The 14,578-nt window shown below is 47.1% G+C and overlaps 1 protein-coding gene across 1 annotated transcript in view; it reads left to right on the forward strand.

Moving 5' to 3' along the window:
• Window positions 1–14,578, forward strand: part of LRFN2 (leucine rich repeat and fibronectin type III domain containing 2) — a 65,465-nt gene that overhangs the window by 19,372 nt on the left and 31,515 nt on the right. The window contains exon 2 of the mRNA XM_018039321.1: window positions 1,866–3,290. Within this exon, the coding sequence (XP_017894810.1) occupies window positions 1,891–3,290 (1,400 nt within the window). The 5' untranslated portion in view covers window positions 1,866–1,890. The remainder of the gene's footprint in view (window positions 1–1,865; window positions 3,291–14,578) is intronic.

Raw genomic sequence — 14,578 nt, forward strand, 5'->3', positions numbered from 1 at the left:
AAGAGATGTCTCATATTTCATAGAAGATAGACTGACAAATATGTTAATTATTCTAAATTAATTTAGAATGGGTTTTTAAATTTACTATATATCTTGGGTTTTTTTTTTTTTTTTTTTTTTGGTACCAGCTAGTTGTCTGCATCTGTGCTCCTCAAACGGAGCAATGGAGCTCTGCTTTCTCAAGATATTAATAGTTGTTATGCAAAAAAGGAGTATATTTAACTAAAAAAAGAAGCCACACAGAATTAAACATTAATCCAAATTTCTTTACTGCCACAGAATTTCTCAACCCTTCTGAACTTGCTAGTGCGTAGGGAGCTTTCACAAGAGTAAGAGAGGGCTGTGCTTCCCAATTCACTGGCCTTAGGAGTCTTTCTGAGAACCCAATTCACACTCCTAGAAGGCAAATTGAGAGGTGCTGGTCTGCGTGATGCAACAAAACCAGTGTGGATAATTTTCCAAAAGTCCAGCTCTGTGGAAGTTTTAGCACCACGTAAATAGAGCCACACTGCGTGCAACATGGAATAGTGAGAAAACTATAAGATTTGAAGGTTCAAAGACCTGAACCAAAGCCCCATCCCTTCCTTCCCTGGATAGCCATTCTTGCAAAAGCACGTTCTATGTGCCAGGCGGTGCTTTAAGCCTTTTATTCAGTGGTAAATTAAAAACAAGTCCCAACTGTTTGGAGCTGTGTTGTCATTTAAGAAGACAAACAATAACAAGACACATAGATGAAATGTACAGTAAGGTAGATAGCGATCAATTCCAAGGTGAAAGCAGAGCAAGGAAGAGGGATGTGCACAGAGGGTAAGGCCTCGGAGAGAAAGTGACTTTTTCATAAGGACCTGAAGGAGGTTCTTAGGCTGCGGACAAGTCCTCATCTATATACACTGATAAGTCCTTCCCTGTGAAGGGTGCTCCCAAAGCCCAGATGAGGTGATGTATACGAAGATCTGGGCAGGGGACCAGTACATACTGAGTGCTCAGAAATCTGTGCCTTGGTTTCCCATCCCACCCCCTTCTTCTCTCCCCTAAGCTCCCAGAGACTTACCCACTCTGTGGATTCTCCATGATAAAGAATTTATCCAAAGGCAGCTCCCCACTTACCCTGACTCCCAGGGACAGCTCTCTCCTTGTCCACCTTCTCGTTCTTAGGGAATGCTGGTCTGATCTGATTTCACAGTGAGCCTAATCCAGTTAAGAAGGCAAAACCGCTTCAAAAGGCTGCTATAATGTATGTTTCAAATCCAAAGATTACTAGACAAACCACTGGTATGGAATTATCCAGCCATCCATGCATCCAACAAGTATTGAGCACCTACTGTGTTCCAAGCACTGTGCTAGACGCACTGTTGTTTAGTCATCAAGTCATGTCTGACTCTTTGTGACCCCCAAGGACTGCAGCCCGCCAGGCTCCCTTGTCCACGGGATTTCCCCAGGCAAGAATATTGGAGCGGGCTGTCATTTCCATCTCAAGGGGATCTTCCCAACCCAGGGATTGAACTTGTGTCTCCGGCATTGGCAGGCAGATTCTTTACCGCTGAGCCACCTGGGAAGCGATTAGAGCAATGAACAGAACAGACAAAAGCGCCTGCCCTCCTGGAACTGACATTCCAGTTGGGGAGATAGAAAATATTCCATAGACATAATTAATAAGTAAATCAAGTAGGCTGTTCCAAGGCGATTAGAGCTAAGGAAACATTAGAACCGTGATCGGCAGGATTGCTAGAAGAGATCAGTCCTGCATGAGCTGATGCCATTCTCCACTGCTCCCTAGGGCAGCTGGTGGGTGTGGGAGAGGGTGCTGCGGGAGAGGGCATTAAGAAGTCGCCTCCCGACCCTGACCTTGTGTCCCTCTCTTCCAGGCACCACGGCCTGAGTGACCAGACCATGGAGACCCTGCTTGGCGGCCTGCTGGCGTTTGGCATGGCGTTTGCTGTGGTTGACGCCTGTCCCAAGTACTGTGTCTGTCAGAACCTGTCTGAGTCACTGGGGACCCTGTGCCCCTCCAAGGGGCTACTCTTCGTGCCTCCAGACATCGATCGGCGGACAGTGGAGCTGCGTCTGGGCGGCAATTTCATCATCCACATCGGCCGCCAGGACTTCGCCAACATGACGGGGCTGGTGGACCTGACCCTGTCCAGGAACACCATCAGTCACATCCAGCCCTTCTCCTTCCTGGACCTGGAGAGCCTGCGCTCCCTGCACCTCGACAGCAACCGGCTGCCCAGCCTGGGGGAGGACACGCTGCGGGGCCTGGTCAACCTGCAGCATCTCATCGTGAACAACAACCAGCTGGGCGGCATCGCGGATGAGGCCTTCGAGGACTTCCTGCTGACGCTGGAGGACTTGGACCTCTCCTACAACAACCTCCACGGGCTGCCCTGGGGCTCTGTGCGGCGCATGATCAACCTGCACCAGCTGAGCCTCGACCACAACCTGCTGGACCACATCGCCGAGGGCACCTTCGCCGACCTGCAGAAGCTGGCCCGCCTGGACCTCACCTCCAACCGGCTGCAGAAGCTGCCCCCAGACCCCATCTTCGCCCGCTCCCAGGCCTCGGCTCTCACCGCCACGCCCTTCGCCCCACCCCTGTCCTTTAGTTTCGGGGGCAACCCGCTGCACTGTAACTGCGAGCTTCTCTGGCTCCGCAGGCTGGAGCGGGACGACGACCTGGAGACTTGCGGCTCACCGGGGAGCCTCAAAGGCCGCTACTTCTGGCACGTGCGTGAGGAGGAGTTTGTGTGCGAGCCGCCGCTCATCACCCAGCACACGCACAAGCTGCTTGTCCTGGAGGGCCAGGCAGCCACGCTCAAGTGCAAGGCCATCGGGGACCCCAGCCCCCTCATCCACTGGGTGGCCCCCGATGACCGCCTGGTGGGGAACTCCTCCAGGACCGCCGTGTATGACAATGGCACCCTGGACATCCTCATCACCACGTCTCAGGACAGCGGCGCCTTCACCTGCATCGCCGCCAACGCCGCCGGGGAGGCCACGGCCACCGTGGAGGTCTCCATCGTCCAGCTGCCGCACCTCAGCAACAGCACCAGCCGGGCGGCGCCCCCCAAGTCCCGCCTCTCCGACATCACCGGCTCCAGCAAGACCAGCCGCGGAGGTGGAGGAAGTGGGGGCGGGGAGCCTCCCAAAAGCCCCCCGGAACGGGCTGTGCTGGTGTCCGACGTGACCACCACCTCGGCCCTGGTCAAGTGGTCGGTCAGCAAGTCTGCCCCGCGGGTGAAAATGTACCAGCTGCAGTACAACTGCTCCGACGATGAGGTACTGATTTACAGGTGAGCCGGGGCTGCTGCAATGCAGGGAAGTGTCCAGATGGGCCTGGAGGAAGTGATGGGAGGGTTGAGAGCTGTTCCTACCTATGCCGCCCTCTACCCCCACCCCCTAGAGGTGTTTGTGCGATTCCAGGGACAAACTGTGCCATTTGTGCAGGTGAGAGGAAATAGAATGAACGTTATGTACAAGTTTAAGGAGAGGGTGCCCTACAGGTGCAGCCTGAAGAGATATGTATGCGGGGGACGGTGCCTCCCAGAGGTCTGGCGGTGCCAGGTGGTCTCAACGACTATGAGCTCCGAGTTTTCTTCTTCTTCTTTTTAAAAATTAATTATTTTACAATATTGTGATGGTTTTGTCATACATCAACCAACATGAATCAGCCACATTTGAGCCTTAGATGGAGGACACACAATAACAATAAGCAGATCTCTTGGCCAGAGGATCTGACTCCTCCAACGAAGGAGGAATCTGGCCTTCACCTAGATTCATAGGCAGTCATGGGTAAGGTCAGGAAGTGTAGAATTCAGATCATCACTCTGCCATTTGCTAATCATTTAATTCTTTTGCCCTGCCTCCATTTTCCTCATCTGTAAAATGGGGATAATCCACGCCTGAGTTAGTCTGCTGGTGAAAGTGAAACTGTTTGTTGCTCAGTTGTGTCCAGGTCTTTGCAACCCCATGGACTGTAGCCACCAGACTCGTCTGTCCTTGGAATTCTCCAAGAATACTGGAGTGGATAGCCATTCCCTTCACCAGGGGATCTTTCCAACCAAGGGATCAAACCTGAGTCTTCTGCGTTGCAGGCAGATTGTTTACTGTGTGACCCACCAGGGAAGCCCACACTGGCTGAAGAAGAAAAAGGAAGAGGTAACATGTTGGTTCCCGTAACTGAAACTCAGCATCCTGCCCCAGACCCAGCTGGATCAAAGGGCCCACAGGCATCCTGCACTCAGTTTCTTTGCTTCCCTAACTTTTGTTTTCTTCTGGGTTTGCCTTCGCCGTCACACACCTCTTTCCTCTGGGCAGCCCTAGAAGAAGAGCCTCCCTGTCCCAGTTGTTCCGCCAAAGTCCTGGATGAGCTCTGATTAACCAGAGCAGGTCATGTGAGCCAGTGGATATTAGGTCATCCTGCCCAGCTGTCCTGACCTCTCCAGGTGTCAGTCTTTTCATCTGTAAAATGGAGACAATAGTGTTGACTTTGTTGATCTGCTGTGAGGATCAAAGGGTCATTTCTTAGGCTGGTAGAAGGGAGGTGAAGACTCAAAAGCTGCAACAGAACTGCTTAAGTTGTTCAGAAGGAAGGCTCCATCAGCTGATGAATCCAAGCTAAAGGGTCAGGGTCTGACCACAGGTGTGTTTCCTTTGCAGCCAGATTCTGGCTTATGTTAAACATGACAGATGTGCCTTAGAGTCTTACAGCTCAAGGAATGTATGGTTTCTTTTGAAATCCTGTGTGTTTTATCTTATGCATTCAAAATGATTATTCTGAAAAGGGATCCCATAGACTTTACCAGACAGCTGAAAGGTCCATGGTGCAAGAGAGCTCAAGAACCTTGATCCATTGGTGAGGTTTCTTCCAGCTCTGACTTTCTCACCTGATGAATAGGTCTCTGGATGGGAAGGTGTGGATGAAGAAAGGCATTTATTCACCAAATGAAGTTCATGAGATGGAGGGTGGGAACACCGTGGACCCTGGTGGAGCCAGGGAACTTCTCTTACCTCGCGTCACATATGTGGCTTGTCTGGGGGGCAGTTTCCTTCTCAGGATATAACGAAAACAGCAGTAGAACTTAACTGAAGTATATGCATTCATATATATATATATGAAATTAAGTAATACCTATTGTTATATATGTGACATACATGTGAAATTAAACAATATACATATGTATTTTTCTGCTTACAAAAGTAAGTCTTTGTAGAAAATTTGGAACATTGACAAAATGATAAAGAGATAGAGAAAAGTTGCCTGTAATCCCACCACTCACAGTTAACCAGAGCATTTGGTCTCTAAGTTTTATTTCACTTTAAAACAATACTCATGATCAATCTAATATGTCCTTTTGTTTCTTAATTCTTTCACTCAACATTGTACCTTGCTTAGATCTCACGATATTAAAATATTTTTCATTTGGCTATAACATAATTTATTTAATCAATCTTTTATTTTTGGGCATTTAGGCTGTTTCTATTTTTCAGTATTAAAAGGAAAAAAAGCAGTAAAGCAGCAATGGATATATCTTTTTACATAAATATAGTTATGCAAAACTTCAGTGATTTCCTTAGCCTATTTTCCTAGGGGTTGAGTCACTGGTTTCATAGGTAAATAATGATCTTTATACATTGCATATAAACACTTAGTTATCCTCTCACCAGTGAGAGGTACCCATTTTGACCACACCCTTGCCAATTATAGATATATAATTACTTTCATTTTTGCCAATCTCATGGGTGAAAAATGGAACTTGTTTTAATTTGCATTTCTTTGATAGCGTGTGAGGTTGACCTTTTGAAAATAAGTATATTGCTTCACTTGTGAATTTATTATATGGTTTTGACTTTGATATAAAGTGTAAAGGCGAAAAGCTACCAGCTCTGAGGCCTACACAGGCAGAGAATGAAAGGAAATGCAGTTTGCAAGGGGAGAGATGCTGGCATCAAGGTGGCAAAAAGCCAAGACTGCCAAGATGGAGCCCCTCCCTGCGGCATCTCAGAAATCCTGGGAGGACCCCAAGAGGGGTCAGAGTTATGCTTCTGAAGTCACTCAAAGCTGAATTCAAACCACTTTTATTGGGTGATTGAGATCTTGGAGACACTAGCTTTATAAATAGAAATATAGGCAGACTTTGGAGATAATTTCGGATTGGGTTCCAGACCATGGCAATAAAGCGAATATTGCAGTAAAGCCAGCCGCATCAATTGTTTGGTTTCCCAGTGCATATGAAAGTTATGCTGCCACTGTACTGTAGTCTATTAAATGTGCACTAACATTATGTCTCAAAAAGCAATGTACATACTTTAATTAAAAAATACCGTAATGCTAAAAAATGCCAACCATCATCTGAGCCTTCAGAGAATCATAGTAGTAACACCAAAGATCACTGGTCACGGACACCATAACAAATATAATAATAATGAAAAAATTTTGAAATTGTGAGAGAATTACCAAAGTGTGACACAGAGACATGAAGAGAGAAAATGCTGTTAGAAAAACATCAGCTATAGACTTCTTCAAGGCAATAGGGCCTTGAATCTTCAATTTGTAAAAAATACAGCATTCGCCAAGTGTAATAAGCAAAGTGCAATAAAGAAAAGTAAATGGATTCAGATGACAGTGCTGACTTCCCCTTATTGAGGTCTTGAAGATTAGAAGAGAAACATCATGGAAAGCTTTCTGAATCGTGCAGGCACGTAGTAAGTGTTCAGGCAATACAAGTGATTATTGTTGTTGTTATTAGCAATAGGGGTAGGAGTAACAGTAATGGAGAGAGTGAGACCATTATCTTGTCTGCCATCCTGGGGGGCAAAGGGAAGAGGAAGGTTAGATACACAGCTCAATCTTTAAGAGGCCAGATTTCCAAAATTTAAAGGAAAAGGCCAGTGTGCGTCTGTAGCCAGTTAATAGTAATGGCAATCACTAGACAGCATTTTTGCCAGCTTACTGTGGGTTTTACACATAGCTTTCCAAGAAGTAAGTATCTCATTTCATTCTCCTGGACATACCAGGAAATATAAAAGACCAAGAGAATTAAACTCTCCCAAGGTCGCGCCCCTGACTTCAGTTCCGAAATTCAGCCACCGTGGCCATTCTGCCTTCATCCTTACAGTACAACTGGCTGTTAGGACAAATAGGAGACTCCAGGGAAGAGCAGTAGGTTTTTAGAAAGCAAACTGTCCCCGCAGGAAAGAAGAGACACCAACCGGGCTGCACAGTGGCTCTGTGATATGCTCAGCCTTCAACAGCGACGTGTTCACAAGAGGGGCAGAAAGGTTTCTACCCGAAGATGAATATGACAGCGCTCAAAAAACTATGATCATGGCATCCAGTCCCATCACTTCATGGCATATAGATGGGGAAAAAGTGGAAACAGTGACAGATTTTGTTTTCTTAGACTCCAGAATCACTGTGGATGGTGACTGCAGCCATGAATTTAAAAGACACTTGCTCCTTGGAAGAAAAGCTATGACAAACCTAGACAGCATGTTAAAAAGCAGAGACATCACTTTGCTGACAAAGGTCCGTGTAGTCAAAGCTATGGTTTTTCCAGTAATCATGTATGGATGTGAGAGTTGGACCATAAAGAAGACTGAGCACCAAAGAATTTCAGCTTTCAAACTGTGGTGCTAAAGAAGACTCCTGAGAGTCTCTTGGACAACAAGGAGGTCAAACTAGTAATCCTAAAGGAAATCAACCCTGAATGTTCATTGGAAGGACTGATGGTAAAGCTGAAATGCCAATACTCTGGCTGCCTAATGGGAAGAGCCGAATCATTGGAAAAGACCCTGATGCTGGGTGAGGTTGAAAGCAGGAGGAGAAGGGGACGACAGAGGAGGAGATGGTTCAAAGGAATCACTGACTCAATGGGCATGAGTTTGAGCAAACTTTGGGAGATGGTGAAGGACGGGAAAACCTGGCATTCTGCAGTCCATGGGGTTGCAAAGAGTCAGACAGGACTGAGTGACTAGACAACAACAATATCCGATACAGAGATGCTCACGGCAGGGCTTTTAATCCATGTTTATCGCAGGAAGGACAAACCTGCTGGCTGAGAAGGAGGCTGCAGGAAGACTGGACAAGAGCAGCAGGCAAAGCCACAGTTTCCAAATCGCCTCCCTTTCCCCGGCAAGAACAGCCACAACAGTAATGGTACAAATTTGCATCAAGAGCTTGTTTGAACCAGGCACTATTCTGAGGACTTTATACATAGGAACTCAACAGTTTTTCCAAAACCCCAGGGGTTGAGAACTACCGTTATTCCACTTCCCATATAAGAAACTGTCTCAAGGTTTCAGAATCAGAACTTGAATCCAGGCCATGTGGAAAGGGCAAGACTAATACTCAGGGAGGGACCCAAGGCCAACAGAGACACCTCATACAGCCCTGCGTTTGGTCTGGTCCCCAGGACCCAAGGGTCACACCCCAGGACTAGAGGATACAAGCCAAGGTTCCAAGCCCGTGGGAGTGAGCTTGAGACAGCAGGGACAGAAAGAGGAGTGCCCAAGATGGGAAAAGCGCAGATATTCTGCTTTTGAAGACTAGACTCATATAAAGCATAGGATGCTAGGCTGGGCGTGGACATTCCAAATTCCAGAAGGGATTGCTCAACAGATGGCTGTAAGCCCTTGGCAAAGAATGCCAATTGCCAGAACCCCACAAGGACTCCCAAGGGGCCAAATCATGCCTAGGTATCGAGTTGTCTTCAGGGGACACTATGACCCAGTTCTTTTTCTTTTTCATGTTTTAATTGAAGTATAGTTGATGTACATAATTTACAGATGTACAACATAGTGATTCACAGTTTTTAAAGGTTATATTCCATTTATAGCTCCTGCAAAATACTGGCTATATTCCCTGTGTTGTACAATGCATCGTTGTAGCTTATTTATTTTAAACGTAATAGTTTAAATTATTCTTCATCTTTAAATCTTTAATCTTCTTAATCCCCCATCCCAATCTTGCCCCTCCGCCCGACTGGTATAACCGCTAGTTTGTTCTCTATATCTGTGAGTCTTTCTTATGTTATATTCACTATTTTCTGACCCAGTAGTTCTTTTCATCTGCCTCCCTCATCATTCACAAGGACAGCCCTTCCCAGTGACATCCCTCTTGACACGAGATTCTCTCCACGAGACGCATTCATCCCCATGCGTCTCCATGGGGGAAGGTGGGCCAGAACCTCTGGGGTGATAGATGCTGTTGGAAAGCATCCTAGCGGGTTTCCAGTGGCTGAGACTCACTGCCATAAACAGAGTGCCTCACAACTGTAAAGGACAGGTGACAAAAACCCCGCCCTGAGTTTGGGCGAAAACGGAGATGCATAAACTGTGAAGTGAACTTGTCAACCAGATTATTTTTTAGTTCCTTTTTTTCCAAAAATTTAGTTTTAATTGGAGAATAATGGCTTTACAATGTTGTGTCAGTTTCTGCCATGCGACAGGGTGAGTCGCCTGTAAGTATACATATGTTCCCTCCCCCGTGAGCCTCCCTCCCACCCCACCCTCACTGACACAATATACACTAACGTAGATAGACAGCTAGTGGGAAGCTGCTGCGCAGCACAGAGAGCTCAGCCCAGCGCTCTGGGACCAGATTGCTTACCAAATTGCTGTGCACATGCGAGAAAGCCTCTGGCTTGTACCTCCACACCTGCCCCATTCTGCGCTGCTCAGAATATTTTCTTATTGACATGGATAATGACACAGAAAATATGTATTCTTTTTGGTTCAAATACTCAGCTGCCATAGTTCAAGATGAAGAAAATCTGGCTTGATGGGAGTTTTGTGTGGCATCGGCTCAGAGTTTTAGCTGCTCTCAAGGATGTTGTGGCTGAAAAGTGATGGAGCTGCCAAAAGACTCCTGTAATTGGGGGCTGTGTTAACAGAAGTCAAGTGCTGAGATCATGGGAGGTTGCAGTTTTAACCACTGAGTCATTTTGAGCTGGTCAAAGCAGAGCTGTAACACATTTACTACAGGAAGACACAGTCTTCAGAGATTATCTTCACCAGTGGCAATATATCCAGAGATCCACTGATGAGAATGGGATTCCAGAATCTTGTGAGATGGGCAGAGGTTGATGATGACAGGATTTGGGAAATAAGTCATATATCCTTTAATTTATTCACAGAACGTACCAGTAGAAGAGAACACACACACACACACACACACACACACACTCTAAAGCAGGCATCGGCCCATTGCAACAAAAAAATTCCAAGAGCAGCACCTGTGCCTACCTCTCTCGTTGCTCTCCATCTGGCTGCAGAATGACTTGGCTTGTATCTTTCCTCCTCTCTAATGTGTGCCATGCATGCATCCTCATCTCCGTATCCCCCGCTCCTAGCGAGACCTGGCCTGTGACACCTAGTGGGTCAATATCTGGTGAACTGAACAGAATGGAAGTGAACATCAGGGCTGCCCAATAGCACACAAAACAAGAGCTGCCGCAGGGTAGCGAGCTGCCCATACCAGGACGACTCAAGCTGATTCCACACCAGGGATGCCCAGTGGGCAGCCTGACTGTAACATTTGGCTTAAACGATCCCACCCTGATGGTCTGTGACTCTGTTTAAGGCTTATTATCCCATGATCAAGACAATATGGTTACCACAGTTGCTAAATCCACCTGCTTTTGCCAATTGGGGCCACATGGCATCTTGCCTCCCAAGGTTAGGGTGCCCTGTCTCATAGGGGTCTGAGCCCAGGGCCTGAGGTTGCAGATAGGGACCTTGGTGGACGCTTAATTGTCCAGCCAGATTGGACATGTCATTGACAGGTGACCACTGACTGACACCATGGGCCTGCAGAAACCCTGGGAGCTGGGAGCTGTGTGTGAACCATCAGGTTCTAGTCTGTATACCTAGGCTTCCCTGGTGGCTCAGCAGTAAAGAATCTGCTTGCAATTCAGGGCTCAGCAGTAAGGATCTGCTTGCAGTTCAGGAGGTGTGGGTTTGATCCCTGGGTCAGGAAGATCTCCTGGGAAAGGAAATGGCAACCTACTCCAGTTGATTTGCCTGGGAAATCCAATGGACAATCCTGGTGGGCTGTCATCCATGGGGTTGCAAAAGAGATACGATCAGTGACTGAACTACGACAAACAACAACAATCTACACACCAGGAAGGGGAAGCAGAGGCCTGGCTAATCCCAAACCATGGATAACTCAGGATTTGAATTTGGCTGTGAAATAGTGTCTTGCTTTTTTTTAATTATCAGATGATTAGCTCTCTAATTATCTAAGGGTTTTTGCTGACCTCCCAAGGCATTTGCCTTCCCTGAGTACCCACAACGGAGCCCTGCAGGCAGCTCTGGGTCATACTAGACACAGACAGTCCACAAGTGGGACCATGTGACCGGGGAAGACTGACTCCTGCATCTGTCGGCCCCAGGGCCTGCCCTTTCAGGAAGTGACTGGTATTCATGGGGACAGTGTCAGAGGTGGGGGAGTCAATGAGGGGAAGAAGGCTGGGAGAGGGGAGTCAGAAAGAAGGGGGCCTCCCCTCCCCAAGGAGAGAGCCACAGTCCATCCCAGCTGTGCCCCATCCCTGGTATGACCTGGTAGGGTAAGTGTCCCGCATGTTATTATCAGCCCGAGTGACATTTGCAAACACTTGTCTCTAAGAGTCATCAAGAACGTCTGCCACCAGGCGTGGTGTTGGAACAGTCCCTGGGAGGGCCAGGGGAACAGCCAGCGTACTTCTAAAGCACAGCACGGGGTCAGCCAGGATGCAGCCTTGTCTTCGTGAGGCTTATTCTGCTGTCATCATCTCCACATAGCAAAAGTGAGGGCTTATGAGGCAAGAGACCCTGAAGGTGGTGGGAGATAGTAGCTATTCTATGACCTGCTGCAACCTTATCTTTAACCGATGGATGTGAGAGTTGGACTGTGAAGAAGGCTGAGCACCGAAGAATTGATGCTTTTGAACTGTGGTGTTGGAGAAGACTCTTGAGAGTCCCTTGGACTGCAAGGAGATCCAACCAGTCCATTCTGAAGGAGATCAGCCTTGGGATTTCTTTGGAAGGAATGATGCTGAAGCTGAAACTCCAGTACTTTGGCCACCTCATGGGAAGAGGTGACTCATTGGAAAAGACTTTGATGCTGGGAGGGATTGGGGAGGCGAAAGGGATGACTGAGGATGAGATGGCTGGATGGCATCACTGACTCGATAGACGTGAGTCTGAGTGAACTCCGGGAGTTGGTGATGGACAGGGGGGCCTGGCGCGCTGCGATTCATGGGGTCGCAAAGAGTCGGGCACGACTGAGCGACTGAACTGAACTGAAATTCCCGTACCATATTCCTCCGTGACATAATCCCCACCTTGAACTCACCTTATTGAGTTTTGCAGGGCTAGAGTGGGGCATTTTATTATTACTATTATTATTACTGTTGGTCTGTCTCCCATCTAGGGAAAAAATAAGGCAGATGCAATCTGCCTACTCCATCATTTTGAATCAATACCCCAGTGGAGATTGCCTCTGCCCCCTACCCCATGAAAATGCAGCAAATTGGAACTCCACAAAAGGGTAGAGGGAAATTTACTAATGAACCTACGATCCTGTGGATGTGGGGAGAAACTTCTGAGGAGGATGCTCTCGATAGTGCTAGTCACTCAGTCGTGTCCAACTTTTTGTGACCCCATGGTCTATAGCCCACCAGGTGTCTCTGTCCGTGGAATTCTCTAGGTAAGAATACATAGTACATAGTCATTCCCCTCTCCAGGGAATCTTCCCAACCCAGGGACTGAACCCGGTCTCCTGCATTGCAGGCAGATTCTTTACCATCTGAGCCACCAAGGAAGCCAGGGAGCGCCATACCAGATATAAGAGCTCCCATCTATGCAGGGGGAGGGTTCTTTGATTCAGCTGCCTCCACAGACATCTCAGCTTCTACTGAAAGGTTGGATTGGACCACTGTCAGGGAAAAAATGTATAAAGGAGAAAGTTGGGGTGACTGGGGCAGAAAGATTCCCAGGAACTCCCTGGTTAGAGCCAAAATCAGCCTGCCTTGGATTTTATATTTTTTTACACTGTTTGACTATTGAAATCTGACATCAACAAGCAGGGATGGCCACGACAAATATTATACCCATTTTATAGCTCAGGAAACTGAGTCTTTAATGAATTGAGGAGATTTCCCAATGTTCCACAAAGCAAAGACTAGAAATATCATGCCCACATCCAATGCCAGGTACATGCTGTGTGAAACTTCTCACTAATATCCCAAGGAGTTTTCCTTAAGGCTGGAGACTTGGGCTGAGGGACACCAATTGTGACTTCTTTTTCTCAGAAGGATGGGGTAATTCACTGGGAGGCTGCTGAGATTTTCTCTTCCAGTTTTAGTTGCTTTCCTCACATTTCTAAGGCCTAGCCATAGCAATTAGGATGAACAGAAAACTCAACCAAAAGAGATTTAAATTCATAAGGGTTTATGTCTCTTGTGTAAAAGAAGTCAGTGGAAGGGAGTTTAGTCTGGGTTTCTGGGCAGCCTGGCCACCAAGGACCCAGCTCCCACCTTTCTGCTCAGCCATCCTCAGCACACAGGTTCTGTCTTTAAGGTTTCCTCATGGTGAGAAATGGCTGCTGGTGTGCCAGCTATCACATCTCCTTCCTATACAGTGGGAAAGATGAAAAGCAGAAGGATAAGAGGGCAACGGAGGGGAGGTTCTCCCTCCAGTAACTTCTGCTTCTATCTCTTTTGGCCATATCTGTCTGCAAGGGAGGCTGGGAAATGTAGTTTTTTAAAGCTAGGCCAAATGCACTGCCAGTAAAATAGCACTTCTAGAACCTGAGTTTGCACCCCAACTTTACCATTTACTAGTGCTGGGATCATGGGCAAATCACTAAGCCACTCTCATATTTATACCACTAGTGGCATGAACTGAATGAGATCACATATTTGGAAGCGCATTTACATGGTCAACTATGAAGTATCAGAAACATGTCAGTACTTACTGTTATTAGGAGCCTGACAACTTTCCCTACTTAGCCCCCTCTTCCTGTCCTTGTTCTCCAGGCTTCTTCTTGTGGCTCCATTCTTCAAAACTTACTCTAAGAGAGCTGTAAACTGGGAAAACAATCTGATAATGTTTTAAGAGATCAAGATATAAGACATAATCCCTTTCAGAAATCTTTGTAGTTTAACTGGAAGCTCTGAAAGACCCAAAACAGTGAATCTCTAAGGGTGTAATTTCAAAGCCCAGAGCAGGTTTCAGCATAGGAGAGATATCTTTCAGGGGTGCCTTCCAGGAGCATCTCAAATCACATCACTGCTTTCTCATCCTGCCCCTCTTGCTCCACACAAGATGAACACCACTCAGATGCAAAACCTTCAGGGCATCAGTTCAGAGGTGACTAAATTCTCTACGTGTCATTCCCTCTAGTCTCAAAAAGTTCTGTCTGAAGACATATCTGAAGAGAGAAAATTAACAGGAGTAAAATTATTACAGTGTGTATCCAGCCTGCTTTTCTTCTGGAATGTGGCTTTTCCCCCTTACAAGGGAGAACCAGAGAGTCAGCTCCTTTTAGCCTCTTAACAGCTCCAGGAGAGCCGGGAGTCAGGCAGGTGTGAAACCT

The sequence above is a fragment of the Capra hircus genome, chromosome 23 (assembly GCF_001704415.2).
Source record: "Capra hircus breed San Clemente chromosome 23, ASM170441v1, whole genome shotgun sequence".
In the NCBI taxonomy this organism is placed as follows: domain Eukaryota; kingdom Metazoa; phylum Chordata; class Mammalia; order Artiodactyla; family Bovidae; genus Capra; species Capra hircus.